This window comes from Oncorhynchus nerka, linkage group LG3 (assembly GCF_034236695.1).
Source record: "Oncorhynchus nerka isolate Pitt River linkage group LG3, Oner_Uvic_2.0, whole genome shotgun sequence".
NCBI classification, from domain to species: Eukaryota; Metazoa; Chordata; class Actinopteri; order Salmoniformes; family Salmonidae; genus Oncorhynchus; species Oncorhynchus nerka.
Window position 1 is genome coordinate 8,020,987 of NC_088398.1, and position 12,619 is coordinate 8,033,605.

The following is a 12,619-nucleotide window of genomic DNA, read 5'->3' on the forward strand; positions in this document are numbered from 1 at the left end:
TATCTATTTGTGTCTCAGCAGGTGTCTGTGTTAACGTTGGACTGTTTCTATTGTATCAAATAATCTGCCTCCTTCCTGCCTCTCTCTCCCCCTCAGGTTCAGTGTACGTGTGAACTCCACAGATGTATTCCACGTGGATCGGAGGTTCTGGACCTCTTTCCGTTCCCGTTTCCCAGCCACAGGCCCCAGGGAGAGAGCCTTCCACTCAGCCACCGTCATCGGAAACTACATGGTGGTCTATGGTGAGGGGGACGTATGGTAGAGATGGAGATGGTGATCACAGAGAATATAGGATAGGGATGGAGACGTCTTGAATGGATTCATACAATTGTTTGCTGTCCAGCCCCTTTTCCCTCTAATATTGCTCTTATTCTCCCTATTCTCTTTTTCTCTCTCTCACTCACTCACTCACTCACTCACTCACTCACTCACTCACTCACTCGCAGGGGGAAATGTGCACATCCACTACCAGGAGGAGAAGTGTTATGATGAGGAAATCTTCTTCTACCACCTGGGGTGTCACCAGTGGGTGTCAGCTGGGTCGAGCCTCCAACACAGTGAGTCCCTACACACACACACACACACACATTCTCACTCGCTCATACACAGACATATTCATGTTGCTTTATGTTGAATCATCTCTCTCTCTTTTCGTACAGGAGGAGAGGCTGTGAGAGGGCGGTACTCCCATGTAGCTGCTGTGATGGAGGGCAGGGTGCTGCTGGTTGCCGGGGGTTACAGTGGTATTGCCCGTGGAGACCTGGTGGCGTACAAAGTTCCACTGTTCGTGAGCAGCGACCCAGGAGACCGGGTGAGTCAAGAAGTAAGGAAGGGGGAGGGATGGAGAGTTTATTAAGGAATATTATTACATGGTGGACAGGGGAATATGGAATGGGGGAAAGGAGGATGGTTGAAACTGCAATTCTCTCATCTCCTGAAGCATAATTTTGTCAGTGATAATGTTTTTTGGGGATTGAACGCAGGACTTGTTAACATTGTATTTCTTGTGCTCAATTTTGTGGTAGTTCACAGTATAGTGTGGTGCAGGGCTCTCCAACCCTGTTCCTGGAGAGATACCCTCCTGTAGGTTTTCACACCAACCCCAGTTGTAACTAACCTGATTCATCTTATCAACCAGCAAATTATTAGTATTAGGGTTGGAGCGAAAACCTACAGGACAATAGCTCTCCAGGAACATGGTTGGAGAGCTCTGCTGTGGTGTGTGTATCTTTGTTTGACTGTCCGTTTCTGTGTGTGTCAGGACGCTGTGTGTGCCGAGGCACCAGACGAGAGCATGTGTCTGAAGAACCCAGAATGCAGCTGGTGTGAGGGCCGCTGTCGGGAGTACCAACCCACCAACCCGGTAACACACCTATCCAACACTCTGCTTTTTCCATCCCTTTTTCTCCATCTTCAACCCAAACCTCCTCAATCTGTCCTCCCCATCCACCTTCTAACAATCTAACTTGACCATGTATAAAAACAATGTTCAACTGTCTCTCTCCAGTGTGGCAGCACAGGGTGCCTGGGCCTGGCCCGCTTTCTGTCTGACTGCCAGTCCTGCCTGGTGTTCAGTGGGGCTCCAGGTTCCCTGCCCCGTGCCCCCGGTGACTTCGGCTGGTGTGTCCAGAACGAGTCCTGCCTACCTGTGTCAGGTGAGATGCACAGAGGGAAGAGGGGAAATACAAATATCAAAAGCTAAAATGCATAGGAGAAAAAAGACATGAGGGACCATGAATTGGGGCTCCCCGCTAGATATCTACTGCAGCCCTCATCCTCCACATACAACACCCATCTGCCAGTCACATTCTGTTAAAGGTCCCCAAAGCACACACATCCCTGGGTCGCTCCTCTTTTCAGTTCGCTGCGTTTAATCTCCATCTCGCCATTCAAAGAATCAATCTTGGACGTTCTTACTTACAGTTGTGGCTGCTTCGTGTGATGTATTGCTGCCTCTACCTTCTTGCCCAATAATGTTTGTACCATGTTTTGTGCTGCTGCCATATTGTCATGTTGTGTTGCTACCATGCTGTGTTTTTATGTGTTGCTGCCATGCTATGTTGTCGTTTTAGGTCTCTCTTTATGTAGTGTTGTGGTGTCTTTTGTCCTATATTTGTTATTTATTTTTAATCCTAGCCCCTGTCCCCGCAGGAGGCAATTTGCCTTCTGGTAGGCCGTCATTGTAAATAAGAATTTGTTCTTAACTGACTTGCCTAGTTAAATAAAAATGAAAAGTATTGTAAGATTGAGGTCTGGTACTGTGTGTGTTGTTTGATGAGCTCCCCCTCCCTCTCGGTATTGCAGATCAAAGTGCTTGCCGTGTGGACCAGATCTCAGGGGCCTATGGCTGGTGGGGGGAGCGTACCCGTTTCCTCACCTCACTCCTTTCCTGTCGCACTGAGAACTATGTCCCGGGACTGCACCTGCTCACCTTCCAGCACCCCCGCAATGACTCCCAGCCTGACAAGGTACAGAGGCCCCGCCTAGTAGGGTTGTCACGTTGCCAACATCGCAATACTACTATAACTGATTTTCCATGGCAAAAAGGAAAACACAAAGCAGACATAACTCTTTGGTCTTTTAAAAAACCTACTGTATGTAGATTGTATGTTATAGCTTGGAAAATAAACTGAATTCTGGGTGACATCAAACTGCTTGTTTCCAACATTAGGACTGTTTCCTCAGAACATTTACTCCGCTCCATGTTTTGTGTCATGCCACAATACCTCTGAGTATCAGTATACTGGTACTACTCGTGACAACCCTACCGCCAAGTATTGTGGTCCTGTGTGGCTCGTGGGTTCGATTCCCTCACAAACACAACCAGTCATGATGTTTTCATCTGATTTGTCAAACAATTACTTCAAAGGGCTCCTTTTACTAGGTTATCCAGGCACATTCATCCACTCTCAACATAGTTCCAGCCTCCAAGCAGTGGTGAATGGAAAGCGACATCTTTTACACAAAACACCAAAAAGTGTAATGACATTTGGCGATTATCATTAGGCAATAATTTATGCGTCCCCTGCTGTCCTCGCGTCCTGGTGTCGGCCACTTAACTCTGGCTTGTCAAAATGTCAGTGTTCTCATCGAACCACATCACATTTTGGAGTGTAGGCTAATACCACCAATTTATTTTCAAGTCCATTCGCAAATGTTTCATGCCTCTGACATGCGGTAATGAAAAATAATGGAGTAGTAGCCTACAGTTTTCTTGACATTTTGTTTGAATTATTATGATAGGCCCGTGTTTTACCGGTATGGCGTACCCCCACTTTCTTTTGCAAGGACACTGTAGCACCTTACCTCTACTTCTAGCTATACTGTGTCTCTAAAGCCCCTCTAAATACTTACCCTCCTCCCAGCCTGCTTAAGATAGTTTGGGAAGCCCACAGTCTGACTGAATGTAATGCTTCTGACTTCTGACATGTTGTACCTTGCTGTCTGTTGTAACACCTCCATCCAATCCCTCTTGAACCTCCACTCCTTCAGGTGTCCATCCTCCGCAGCACCTCCATCATCCTCAGCCCCACCACAGAGATGGATGTCACCCTGCAGTTCCGGGGTTTCATCCACCCTCTGTGGGGTGCCCCTCCACCTGCACCCCCTCCCACCGAGACAGTTTCCATGTGGGCCCGGATACAGAGGCTACACTTTGAGGCCCGCATGGCTGCTGGACCCAACTCCCTGCAACTGGTGAGCGAGGGAGAAAAAGCGGGAGATGGTCGCTTACATTACACATTTTTTGAGAGATACGAGTAGATCCAGCCTGTAATTTGTTTTACTGAACTCTCTCACTCCCTCTTCCTCCTCCCCTCAGAAGGAGGTGGTAGGTCGCTGGGCAGCTCACCAGGAGAAGGAGACGAAGCTGCTGTCCCGTCCTGACATTGGTCGTCTGTTTCCCAACCTGACCCGGGGAAACCGCTACCTGGTCCAGGCCGAGGGATACCTCAACAACTCAGGCTCTGGACAGACCAGTGAGATGGCCCTGACCTGGAACAGAACCGCTCTGCCCGGCGGAAGTGTGAGTACCAGCTGACAATTACACATTTTATAAACAAAAGGTTTTCACAGTAATACTGAGGCTCAATACCCTTAACATCAATATTGAAGATGTTTGTTTCTCCCACTGTCTCTCGATCTCTTTTTTTTGTTGATCTCCTTTCTTTCTCTCTGTAGGAGATTTCCTTCCTGTTCTTGGAGCCGTACCGTTCTGGCTCTTGCTCGGGGTACCAGTCTTGCTTGGCATGTCTGTCAGACCAGTCCTGTGGCTGGTGCCCATCTCTGGGCCGCTGTCTGTTCCGTGCACTGCCTGACCTGGAGCCCTGCCCGGAGGACCAGGGGGGAGGGGAACGCCACCTGCTGCTGGCCCCGCCACAATGCACCCTCTGTGAGGAGTACAGGGACTGCTCCGCCTGCACTCAGGTATTTAACATACAGAACACCTCACTGCCATTAGCTTCATAAAACATTTGATATGTTTTATACTCCCCTTATAGATCTTATAGACCTTTGACTCTTATGATCTTTGGCCGACAGGACCACTACTGTGAGTGGCAGATCAACTCCAGCAAGAAGGGTGACTACCAATGCAGCCGACGGGGAAGACTGGATGGATCCATTCGCGACCCAGAGGGGTGCCCTAAAGTCTGCAACCAGTGAGTACCCACTGTGAGGCTCATCGTAATATAATGTTGCTTGGGGCAATTACTTCTAGGTTATGTAACTCTCTCCACCTCTCTCTCTCTCTCTCCCCCCCTTCCCCACCTCTGTAAACAGGAGGAGGACGTGTGGAGAGTGTCTGTCTAACTCCAGTCAGTGTGCGTGGTGTGAGTCGGCCCAGGCCTGCTTCTACTTCGCTGCCTACCTCACCAAGTATCCCTACGGAGAGTGCAGGGACTGGTATGACAGGTAAACCATTAGAACCAATGAGCTGAACTCCTGTAGTCAGCAGTTTAATCTTATTTCTCTTTCCTATTTAGAATATATTATGTACCAACAACGTTCAATAACCTTTTCTCTCTCCCTCTCCCTCCTTCCCCCAATCCTCTCTCCCCCACTCCAGTGTTCACTCTGTGCCCCAGTGTAAGCAATGCTCAGCTCTGGTCACCTGTACAGACTGTCTCCAGACGTTTCAGTGCGGCTGGTGTGGAGACTACAACAACCCCACCATCGGCAGGTGTCTACGAGGAGACTGGGGAGGGATGGACGACGCCTCTGTGTATAACTGCAGTGTGGCTGTCGATGAAGTACGGGCTTCCAGGTATGATGACCAGCAAACTACCACACTTCAAAATGCTTACTTACCCAGGTTTGACTTCAACTGAGGACAAGCCCACAAAACGGGCTGTGGTGATGGAAAAAATCATTATCTGAGCAGGTCCAGTGTAACTAATGCCTACGTACACTGGACCTGCCTGTGAAGTTACCATGTCAATACCAGACCACCTCTCTGCATTAGGATGTAATGCTGAACCTTGTTATTCCTCCTCCCCCTCTAGTCCTGAGCCCCAGACCTTGGCCCCTCCACGGCCCATGGAGATGGAGATGGAGCTGGAGCACATGGAGGAGGGGGAGAGGGACCCAGTCTGGTCCTACCCCAGCTGTCCCGATGTGGAGGAATGCAGGCTGGGCCTCCACAGCTGCCACCCCTTCGCCACCTGTGTCAACACCCCCACCTCCTTTGAGTGCCACTGTGAGAGGGGCTACACCGGGGACGGCACCCTGCACTGCAACCAGACGTGAGCCTCTCTCTCTCTCCCCATTTCACTCCCTGTCGCTCTTTCTTTTTCTCTCCCTCTCATCCTCCCTATCATGACAAGCCCTTTTCCCTTCCACTAGCTTTTATGTCTCGTTCTCTGGATAACTCTATTCTCCTAAAGCCGACCTCTCTCTTTCTGCTCCAGTTGTTATAATGAGTGTCGTGAGGGCCAGTGCAGCGGCAGCCCGCGGTTCGAGTGTGAGTGTTCCCTGGGCTGGACATCTGACCCAGCCACACTGGTGCTGAGCGGGGTGGAGTGTGACGTGGACTGTGGCTGTAACTTCCACAGCACCTGTATCACTGCCCCAGGCATCTGTGACCACTGCCAGGGTGAGACAAACATAAATATCAGCCCAAAAAAGGAAAAATTACAGCAACACCCCAAGATGACCAGAAAAACAAAATATACAGTCGTGGCCAAACGTTTTGAGAATGTTAAGAGAATTATGTTCTCAATATTCATAAACTGAATTTCAATTAAACTACTCGGTCTGCTACCAAGAATTTGTAAGATTCTTGTTGAAATGAAACAGACAGAGGCCAGTCTACAATAGTCAGCAACGTTTATTTACGTTTATTTACGAGAGCTCTACCAATCATCATGTACATTGGTTTATATATCTCCCATTTCGTCATAAATGTCCCTCCTCCTCTCAGACAATGACAATATAGTTTACAAGTCTTCTCCTACGCATACATCGCTTATCACATCCTGCTTGGAATCATGTTACACAATCTACTGCAAGCCCAAGGTTTCTCCCCTCCCTAGGTGGGGAGACTTCCTTCCCTGTTATCAGTTTCACAGTGGTCACAAGTTGTCTGCCACAGTTCCTTGCCTGCTAACAGTCCCTCTTTTCTTATGAACAAACATTCTTCATCATTATACAGAGACAGGGTAGAATTCTTTTAGATATAGTCCTATCATTACTTTAAATGTATACATCAAATTCATAACAGAGAATGACACAAATATTAATTTCCACAAAGTTTGCTGCTTCAGTGTCTTTAGATATTTTGATCAGATGTTACTATGAAATACTGAAGTATAATTACAAGCATTTCATAAGTGTCAAAGGCTTTTTTTGACAATTACATGAAGTTGATGCAAAGACTCAATATTTGCAGTGTTGACCCTTCTTTTTCAAGACCCCTGCAATCCACCCTGGCATGCTGTCAATTAACTTCTGGGCCTCATCCCGACTGATGGCAGCCCATTCTTGCATAATCAATGCTTGGAGTTTGTCAGAATTTGTGGGTTTTTGTTTGTCCATCCGCCCCTTGAGGATTGACCACAAGTTCTCAATGGGATTAAGGTCTGGGGAGTTTCGTGGCCATGGACCCAAAATATCGATGTTTTGTTCCCCGAGCCACTTGGTTATCATTTTGCCCTATGGCAAGGTGCTCCATCATGCTGGAAAAGGCATTGTTCGTCTCCACACTGTTCTTGGATGGTTGGGAGAAGTTGCTCTCGGAGGATGTTTTGGTACCATTCTTTATTAATGGCTGTGTTTTTAGGCAAAATTGGGAGTGAGCCCACTCCCTTGGCTGAGAAGCAACCCCACACATGAATTGTCTCAGGATGCTTTACTGTTGGCATGACACAGGACTGATGGTAGCGCTCACCTTGTCTTCTCCGGACAAGCTTTTTTTCCGGATGCCCCAAACGATAAGAAAGGGGATTCATCAGAGAAAATGACTTCACCCCAGCCCTCAGCAGTCCAATCCCTATACCTTTGCAGAATATCAGTCTGTCCCTGATGTTTTTCCTGAAGAGAAGTGGCTCCAAAAGTCTTCTGCCTGCTGCCGTTCCTGAGCAAGCTCTGTACTGGTGGTGCCCAGCTGAATCAACTTTAGGAGAAGGTCCTGGCGCTTGCTGGACTTTCTTGGGCGCCCTGAAGCCTTCGTCACAACAATTGAACCGCTCTCCTTGAAGTTCTTGATGATCTGATAAATGTTTGATTTAGGTGCAATCTTACTGGCAGCAATATCCTTGCCTGTGAAGCCCTTTTTGTGCAAAGCAATGATGACAGCACGTGTTTCCTTGCAGGTAACCATGATTGGCAGAGGAAGAACAATGATTCCAAGTACCACCCTCCTTTTGAAGCTTCCAGTCTGTTATTCGAACTCAATCAGCATGACAGAGTGATCTCCAGCCTTGTCCTCGTCAACACTCACACCTGTGTTAACGAGAGAATCACTGACATGATGTCAGCTGGTCCTTTTGTGGCAGGGCTGAAATGCAGTGGAAATGTTTTTGGGGGATTCAGTTCATTTGCATGGCAAAGAGGGACTTTGCAGTTAATTGCAATTCCTCTGATCACTCTTCATAACATTCTGAGGTATATGCAAATTGCCATCATACAAACTGAGGCAGCATACTTTGACACATTTAAATTTTCACATTCTCAAAACTTTTGGCCACGACTGTAGTTTATTAATTTCAAAAGTTATAACTTTCTCTAATTAGTTAATGTGCTCTCCGTTCTCCCTTCTCCTCAGATTGGACAATGGGTCTCCAGTGTGAGCACTGTCGACCAGGGAGTTTTGGTTCTGCGCTGGCCGGGGGCGGGGGCTGTGTGCCCTGCCAGTGTAACGGCCATGGAGGCCCCCTCCTGGGCTTCTGCCACAATCAGACAGGCCAATGCTACTGCACACACCACACCCAGGGACCACACTGTGAATCCTGCTTGCCTGGATATTACGGAGACCCCAGGTGAGGGGGACAGACAATGGACTCTGGATGGATGGATTTATTATCCCCAGTGAGGAAATTAGTTTTGCAGAATTACAAGGGGAAAATAATAGGCATTTTGTAATTGATCTGTTTTATAGAACAGTATGTGTACTGTGCATCAGCAACCAGTTGCTATGTGCTCTGTAATTAAGAACCTGCTTCACTATACATTTGAATGTTTGAATTTCTCTCACTTAATGCATATCACTTATACAACTCTCTCTTCCTCAGGAATAATGGCACCTGTTTCCGTCAGTGTCAGGGGCGCTCTGTGATCCTGTCCCACCAGTCACCCCTCTCTGAACTCCCCATCTCGTCCTCCCTGGGGTGGCGAGGGGGCGTCGGGGGGAAGGGGGGACTCTCCCACTGTCTGTGGGTCCTGTCTGTCTCTGAGAACCTGGTCCCCTGTGTGCCGGGCAAGCTGTGCCCTCCTGTGGCTCTCACCCTGCACCCAGACTCCTACACACAGTGCACTGTGAGTACTAACTACACACTAACTCCTACAACACAGACTGATGTTTATTGTGCTGTAGTGAACAGAGCCACCAGCATTCCCATGGCCTGAGATGTATTTTCTGTCTCTCACACACAGAGCTCCTACGTTTACGTGTTTGATGGCCTGCCTCGTTTCTTGAGCAACGGGGTGGTGCACTCGGACCACAACCTGATTGGCGCGTTCTGTGGGACAACCCGGACTCAGCCAATTACAGTGGAGGCCACTTCAGGTTAAAACTTCTAGTCATTTTTAAAAAGTTTTAAAATAAAGTTTTTCTCCTACTTATTTTCTGACTGTAAATATCATGAGTAGTATTGAAAGATTCCCTCTCTGATCCCTCTGTTTTTCTCTCCCAGGTGTGATTTCTGTGTACTTTGAGGCCAACGTCTCGTCCGACCGCCCTCAGGGTTTCAACGCCTCCTTCTGGGTGCGGCGTTGTCGCCAGGTTTCTGAGGCGGGGGAGGATGGGTCACCCGTATGCCAGGGAGGGGCGCAGTGCAGCGAGGGGCTGTGCCAGTGTACTCAGGGGTATGGGGGACCGTACTGCGACAGGCCCCTCTGTCCCGAGGGCTGTGGGCTAGCAGAGGGCCGAGGCTCCTGTAACTTGGTGAGAGGGACTAAACACTAGCACTGTTACTGCAAGACAGTTTGAATGCTCATTGTTGTTTTGTTAGTGTTTTGATGTTTTCCTCTTTGTTTATCCTGTTCCTATATATTGCAGTCTCTTGTGTGTCTCTAATGTTAACCCTCTCTCTCTATGTGTACGTTTTAGTCTCTGGGAGTGTGTGTATGTGCAGAAGGTTGGGGCGGCTCTGACTGCTCCACCCCTCTGGACTCCAGCAGCCTAGTTTGGGAAACCCTACTGGACACACAGCTCACAGCGGTAAGAACCAGGACACACATATATAAAAACACTCCCATCACAGAGTGTCACAGTGTTAACTTCTTGGCGCACCCATCCTGTTAGAGGGATCATTTTCGTCAACATCCTCTGAATTGCATGGCGTCAAATTAAATGACTAAAAATATAAAATTTTCATGAAATCACAAGTGCAATATAGCAAAACGCAGCTTAGCTTGTTGTTAATCCACCTGGCGTGTCAGATTTCAAAAAAGCTTTTCGGCGAAAGCTATCCAAGCGTTTATGTTAGGACATCTCTCTCAGCAGACAAAACATTACAAACAGCTAGCACCAAAGTAGATTGTTCACGAAAGTCAGAAAAGCAATAAAATGAATCGCTTACCTTTGATCTTCGGGTGTTTGCACTCACGAGACTTCCAGTTACACAAATTTTATTTTTGTTCCATAAAGATTATTTTAAAATCCGAAATACCTCCATTTGGTTGGCGTGTTATGTTCAGAAATCCACAGGCTCGAGCGGTCACGACGGGGCAGACGAAAATTCCAAATAGTATCCGTAAAGTTCGTAGAAACATTCTAACGTTTTTTATAATCAATCCTCAGGTTGTTTTTACAATAAATAGTCGATCATATTTCAACCGGACCGTAGCTTTTTCTATAGGAGTGAGAGAGAAAATGTCTGCTCCAAGCTGCTCACGCATGCAAAACTCTGCTGGCACCCAGCCATCCAGTGACGCGATGTGATCTTCTTAGCTAATTTTTCTGAATAAAAGCCTGAAACTATGTCTAAAGACTGTTCACACCATGTGGAAGCCATAGGAAAATGAATCTGGCTGACTTCCATTTAAATGGAGGGAAGGCATGCAATGGATCAGAGATGTTTTAGGAAAAACAGCACTTCCTGGGTGGAGTTTCCTCAGGTTTTCGCCTGCAATATCAGTTCTGTTATACTCACAGACAATATTTTTGACCGTTTTGGAAACTTTAGAGTGTTTTCTATCCTAATCTGACAATTATTTGCATATTCTAGATTCTGGGCCTGAGAAATAGGCAGTTTCATTTGAGTATGTTTTTCATCCAAACATCAAAATACTGCCCCCTACACTCAAGAGGTTAAACTTCCCCCTCCCTCCACAGAACCAGGCCCACAGGTTTCTCCACCGGATGGGCCATTCTCTAGTGTCTGGGCCCCAGGGGAACCTCTGGATGTATGGAGGCCTCTCTCTCTCAGAGGGCATCCTGGGAAATGTCTACAGGTGGGGGGGATGACTTTAATGGCTGTGTTTTTATTATCGTTAATTTAAAAATGCCTTTTATGAAACAGCAATTTTGTTGTTGTAATTGTTTGAAATGACAAGTAACTCATATCAGTTAGTTTCTCTGTCTTTCTTCCCTCTCTGTGTTGATTGGTGGGTTCATGTCATTTCTCTGTGTTGATTGGTGGGTTCAGGTACTCTGTGTTGGAGCGGCGCTGGACTCAGATGCTGACCAGTTCAGTGGAGGAAGGCTCCACCCCCAGCCCCCGCTACCACCACGCCTCTGCCCTCCTGGCCAGTCATGAGCCTCTCTCTGACGCCCAGGGAGCCACTCACAACCTCATGCTGGTGGTGGGCGGTGTCACGCAGAAGGGCGTCGCCATGGACACGTGGAGCCTCAACCTCAGCAGTCTGGTGTGGAGACAGCACAAGGTCAGAGTTGGTTTGTTTAGTTTTAGTTATCCACCATCTTGCCTTACTTGGGAAAATATAGGAACAAAAAAACACTAAACATAAAATATTGGTAGTTAACTGTCAGCCTACACCGCACGATTCAATTTACTATTGACTTCTATGTAACCAATTAGTCTGTGTCCTCTTCCCCCACAGAGCTCAGTGCTGCCACCGGTGGCAGGTCATACTCTAACGGTGCGTCGGGACTCCTCTATGCTGCTCATCGGAGGTTACTCTCCAGAGAACGGCTTCAACCATCACCTGCTGGAGTTCAACATCCACTCTGGCAACTGGACCGTCTCCCCCCACACCGGCACACCTCCTACAGGTCAGAAGGACCTCCACCTGCACTCATTAACTCACTTAGTACCTGCCAATCTGGAAAGTCCCTACTCAGCTTTCGTGGAACCTCTCCCACTATGTAGTCCCTTATGATGTTGCATAATTTACCAGTCTGTTGATTAACCCTTAACCCTCCCGTGTTGTCTCTTGACTGACTCCTGTGTGTCCTGTCCTCTCCAGGTCTGTATGGCCACTCGGCTGTGTACCACAAGCAGACAGACGCCGTGTATGTGTTCGGAGGCTACCGCTTCCATGTGGAGACAGTGGAGCCCTCAGGAGAGCTCTACAGTCTCTATTATGCCAACCTCACCTGGTCCCTACTGGTCCCCTCACAGGGGAATAAGGTAGGTACTACCACGGCAGCTTTACCACGAGAACATGCTTCTTTCACAACTAGCTAACCGGTATTTAAACAGCTTTTACATGTTCCCAGGCTGGCCTTAATTGATGACATCGTCATTGTATCTTAACAATTTTTCTTATATTAACACGTTCTTTTTTCTTTCTCCCTCTCTCACTTTCTCCCTCTTTCTCTTTCTCCCTCTCTCACTTTCTCCCTCTCTCTCCCCAGCCCCTGTCCCGTTTTTTCCACGCTGCAGCCCTGATAAAAGACACCATGGTGATCGTGGGAGGGAGGACAGGAGTGGAGGACTACAGCAACACAGTGTCTCTGTACCAGATCAACTGTAACACCTGGATACAGCCAGGTAACTGT

At 47.8% G+C, this 12,619-nt stretch overlaps 1 protein-coding gene across 2 annotated transcripts in view; it reads left to right on the top strand.

Annotated features, from left to right (window-relative positions):
- Positions 1-12,619, top strand: part of LOC115140788 (multiple epidermal growth factor-like domains protein 8) — a 31,634-nt gene that overhangs the window by 8,163 nt on the left and 10,852 nt on the right. Inside the window, exons 9-32 of one of the 2 annotated variants that reach the window (XM_029679132.2) lie at positions 97-242; positions 447-557; positions 660-823; positions 1,262-1,363; positions 1,508-1,655; positions 2,305-2,468; positions 3,493-3,696; positions 3,821-4,024; positions 4,180-4,425; positions 4,540-4,658; positions 4,780-4,911; positions 5,066-5,263; positions 5,502-5,741; positions 5,907-6,091; positions 8,261-8,474; positions 8,727-8,970; positions 9,088-9,220; positions 9,348-9,598; positions 9,764-9,874; positions 10,991-11,109; positions 11,304-11,541; positions 11,719-11,890; positions 12,085-12,248; positions 12,476-12,611. In XM_029679132.2, the coding sequence (XP_029534992.2) occupies positions 97-242; positions 447-557; positions 660-823; positions 1,262-1,363; positions 1,508-1,655; positions 2,305-2,468; positions 3,493-3,696; positions 3,821-4,024; positions 4,180-4,425; positions 4,540-4,658; positions 4,780-4,911; positions 5,066-5,263; positions 5,502-5,741; positions 5,907-6,091; positions 8,261-8,474; positions 8,727-8,970; positions 9,088-9,220; positions 9,348-9,598; positions 9,764-9,874; positions 10,991-11,109; positions 11,304-11,541; positions 11,719-11,890; positions 12,085-12,248; positions 12,476-12,611 (4,145 nt within the window). The remainder of the gene's footprint in view (positions 1-96; positions 243-446; positions 558-659; positions 824-1,261; positions 1,364-1,507; positions 1,656-2,304; positions 2,469-3,492; positions 3,697-3,820; positions 4,025-4,179; positions 4,426-4,539; positions 4,659-4,779; positions 4,912-5,065; positions 5,264-5,501; positions 5,742-5,906; positions 6,092-8,260; positions 8,475-8,726; positions 8,971-9,087; positions 9,221-9,347; positions 9,599-9,763; positions 9,875-10,990; positions 11,110-11,303; positions 11,542-11,718; positions 11,891-12,084; positions 12,249-12,475; positions 12,612-12,619) is intronic. The other variant, XM_029679133.2, reaches the window with a different exon arrangement.